The sequence below is a fragment of the Monoraphidium neglectum genome (assembly GCF_000611645.1).
Source record: "Monoraphidium neglectum strain SAG 48.87 unplaced genomic scaffold scaffold02343, whole genome shotgun sequence".
Classification (NCBI taxonomy): domain Eukaryota; kingdom Viridiplantae; phylum Chlorophyta; class Chlorophyceae; order Sphaeropleales; family Selenastraceae; genus Monoraphidium; species Monoraphidium neglectum.
This window is the reverse complement of record NW_014011285.1, coordinates 1-4,077: the sequence shown is the minus strand read 5'-3', so window position 1 is coordinate 4,077 and position 4,077 is coordinate 1. Positions and strand designations below refer to the sequence as shown.

Here is a 4,077-nt window from a genome sequence, read left to right as displayed (position 1 = left end):
TCCTCACTTTGACCCTCTTGCCGCCGTCTCCAGGCGCGTCCCTGCCGAGGCCACGCAGCGCCCGCCTCACCAGCTCCCGCTGCAGCAGCGGCACCCCCTCCGGCTCCTGGCCCCTGACCACGTCCCCCGCGCTCGTCAGCAGCACGAGTGCAAACGCCGCGGCCTGCGCGCACGCGAAGGCGACCAGCAGCGCCTCCCCGGCGGCCTTGGGGTCCCGGCAGTGGGGCGCCGCGCTGCGGGCGCCCAGCCTGCCGCCGACGATGCGCCTGAACTCCGCAACGATGCGGGCGGCGGCGTTGGCCTTCACGATCTCGTCGCCGGCCTGCATTGCATTGAACTGCTCGAAGGAGGGCTGCGGGAAGCGAAACAGCATCTCGGCGGTGTAGCGCCGCGCCTCCCGCAGGTTCAGCGGCGTCGCGCGCTCCTGAGCGATGTTGGTGACGGGGATGGCAGGGGGTTGGCTGGGGCGGGGTGGACTGGGCTGAGGGTGGGGCCGGGAAGGGGGTGCGTGCGCAGGCGAGGGCGAGCTGCTGTGATTCAGGGAGGGGGCTCAGGGCGACAAGGCCAGCACATGCAGCCCCTGCGCGCCGCTGCCGTGGCAGTGGCAGGAAGCAGGACGATGTAGCCAGCGACCTGCAGGGCCTGCTGCCTGTGTATTTCGTTTGCAGCAGGCGGGGCGCTGCGCCCATCTCAACACGGACCAGACTCCCAAGATATGTGTTTGCACACCCTCCTAGTGCCACCGAGCTTCTGTAATTGCCAACCAGCAGTCCAGGGATCACCTGGGCCTCGTAGAGCGCGGCGTCGCGGATGCGCACGGCGTGGCAGGGGCCCGCAAAGTCGCGGTTGCTGCGGTTGATGCAGAGCGGCTGCAGGCCCTCCGTTTTGCAGTACGTGTTGCAGGGCGGGCAGTCTTTCGGCCTCTTGGGGATTGGATTTGAGGAGGTCTCGTCCTGGCGGGGGGCAGCACGGGAGCAGAAGCAGCAGGGGGGCATGCATGGGAAAAGCCGCGGCGGCGTCGCAGTCGGTCGCACCGCAGCCGAGATACCAGGGACCCAGGGCACGCCGAGTTGGGCCCTGAGATCATTATATGGTAACAGATCTGTTTACCAGAATGAAGTAGAAGCAGGGGGGTGCAGGTGGCATGTCGAACGCGATGCGTTTGACCGGAGGGCGCAAGTGCAGGGGAAGGTTGTCGTCCCCGGCTGGCAGTGCCATGCAACAGCAGCTGCCGCGGCGTGATGATATAATCTTGTGCATTCTTATGTCCTCATGCAGGCGCAAGGTGCGATGGACACTGATCTGGTGTTCCGCCTATTGAAAGATCGGCAAGGATGCACGTTTGATGCTGAATTTGTTCGGGACCTGATCATTGCCACAAATTCTGGGTCGAAAAATTGCACCAACCGTGGAGACGAGAAATGCTGATAAAACTGCTTGGGCGCACCTGGCACGCAAGTGCAGCTGCACGGCTGCTGCTGCTGTTGCTGTTGCAGGGACCCGCTTGATTCGACCAGATTGCACACCAGCTAGTGTGCTGACGGAGCACATGAGCTGCACGTTCTTTGCACCGTGCATCGGTCACTGGCAACGACACCCGTTTGACCGTTCAGCTTGCTGTGGCATCACAGGGCTGTCACGTCTAACCCCGGCCATGTAGCGTAGAAGCCCATTAGCGCAATTTCAGTAACATACAGTAGGTGCAGCAGGTTAACCTTAGGTCATGAGCCACGTGCAGGCGGTGCGAGGGAGCTGGAGCCTCAGTAGCCAACAAACATGTCCTCAAAAACAGAGTAATGCGAGGTCATCCCCAGCCGCTGTTTGCGTGTTGATGGAGGGGCAAGCGGGGACCACATGGGGAGATGTCAGCGAATGCGTGATGACATGAAAACACCACGCCAAGAGCCGCAGCCTTTGCCGGGAGCTTGCGCAAGCGGGTCCAGCAACAGCAGCCCGTTTGCGCCCCCATCTACCGCAATTCAGGCGTCAGGGGCGACATGCAATGGCGGGGCGCCTCCCCTAGGCAGAACAGCCGCTGCTGCCGCCCCACAAACCGCCCAGGTCACACGCCCATACACACGTACGCAAACACGCGCACATCAAACGCACACTCGCAAACACACACCAAGAGAACACGCACACCAGCAAACCATGAGCACATGTGCTCACATTCGCCAACATGCACACCCATGCACTCGCCTTGTACGCTTCATGGGCCTTTGCGTTGTGATCGTCCGCATATAACCGCACCCCCGCAGCCCCCGCCTTGCGCGCCTCTTCCCGCACCAACTCATACAGCCGCCTGGGATGATGAGCAACGGGGGAGAGGCAGGACCGCCATGCACATGCAACAGGTGCCCGTCGGAGGGGAGGTGGCATGTCAGGTATGTTTGAAAGGTTTTGACTGTTGTCGCCACATGGCCGTACCCCTACCCACAAAACACTAGGCATGAGCCTTGTAACATGCACGTGGCTTGAAATGTATGGGGTGGCGGCGCTTCTCGCATATTCATCACGTGAATGACTTTGGGGAGAACATGACAGCGCACCGGTAGTAGCCCTTGCGGCGGTGCGCTTGTGGGACATACACGCTCTGAACCCACCACACCTGGGCGGCACGCCAGTCAGACCTGCGGGGCGGGGGTTTTGCATTGGCCTGAGCGCAGCATGCGCGGGGCCCGTCCCGTTCAGCAACAGAAATTCTGCAAGAGAAAAAGTTGCATGCGGCAGCAGATGCACAACACGACTTTCTGCAGTTTGCATCTGCCAATCCTTTCCCTGCAGCATCAACCCCATGCCGACGCGCCCTTCCCACACGCCCGCCCGCACTTGCGCAAACACACCACTCAAAAGTGATCATCAGCTGCGCCAGCACTGTGCCGTCACCAGGGTGAGTCAGGATGTAGTAACGGGCCTGGAGGAGGGTCGTTCAAGCAACAGGCCGGCGCACTGAGGGGCCTGCGGTCTAAGACACGAGCGGGTGGGCGCAAGCCTTGCCTGGTGTGGTCTGTGCGCACCGCACCGCATGTCCAGAGCTTCCCGCTCATCAGGAGAGCTGCGGTGCCGCTTGTTTGCGGACCAACCTCAACCGCCCAGAGGCTGTCCGCTCTGCTGCGTCATCTCCCATCCTGGAGTCACACCCGCTGCTCACCCTCACCCCCCACCTGAGCGCCGTGTGTGCCCTCAAGCACCGCCTGTACGCCTTTGCGGATGGTGGCTGGCGGCAGGTCCAGGCCCTCTGTCTCGTGCGCCATGGCTATGTTGTTTGCCACCAGCACATCGAGGTGCTGCAGGGATGCCTCCTGAAAGGCAGTCGCATCCGCTGACACCGTCATGGCACAGCCCGTGCAGGGGCACTGGCGCCGGTGTGCGCGGCGAATCGTGTGCGGCTCGCCTGCGCAAGTGCTCGCCTCCGCGTGTGTGATTTTGGCGGCCACACCAATGCGAATGTTCCAGATTTGAAGCTCAAGTACGTGTATGACAGGGATTGGCAGAGCAGGCCCAACCCAAAACTACAGTATCACTACTGTAGCAAATAAGCAGAGTTTTCAGTAGCTGTGTGTGTGTAACAGTAACTGAGTCAACATTTGCTCGCCAAAACATATAACGCGTCGCGATTACCAGATCTCCCGGATCTCGCGACTGGAGGATCGCTAAATCAGAAATATGGAGGGGTTACGACCTGTCAAGCGGATCAATGTCAAGGTGTCATACCGTAACATACCGTATGCAGTGGCGCGGGCGGATGACCGGCAAGGGCGACGCCGCGCCGGTCATCTCCGGCATGGCGACCTGCCTGGCGGCTGATGCAAAATGACTTTGCTAAATGAAGCCACAAGAGCATGGGCAGACCTGCTGCCTCAAACCCGCCAGCGCGTTGGCCCATGCGACAAACATGCCATCCCTGCATGTGCGCCTTTGCCCAAAAAACATCGATGTGCAGTGCTTGCCTGCCGTTCTCCGTGCGCCGTCTAACTCCCAAAAACACGCTAACACATCTAACACTTCCCATCGCACATGCGGCCACGTACCTCCCAACACACACGGCACAAGCACACACGCATGCATGCACGCACA

At 61.1% G+C, this 4,077-nt stretch overlaps 1 protein-coding gene across 1 annotated transcript in view; it reads right to left on the bottom strand.

Annotated features, from left to right (window-relative positions):
* MNEG_10503 (GCN5-related N-acetyltransferase) overlaps nt 1-3,254 on the bottom strand; it is a gene marked incomplete at both ends in the record, with an annotated part of 4,113 nt that extends 859 nt beyond the window's left edge. Inside the window, 6 exons of the mRNA XM_014041023.1 lie at nt 71-481; nt 783-953; nt 2,251-2,302; nt 2,550-2,630; nt 2,844-2,914; nt 3,165-3,254. Of these exons, the coding sequence (XP_013896477.1) occupies nt 71-481; nt 783-953; nt 2,251-2,302; nt 2,550-2,630; nt 2,844-2,914; nt 3,165-3,254 (876 nt within the window). The remainder of the gene's footprint in view (nt 1-70; nt 482-782; nt 954-2,250; nt 2,303-2,549; nt 2,631-2,843; nt 2,915-3,164) is intronic.
* Between the last annotated feature and the right edge of the window lie 823 nt (nt 3,255-4,077).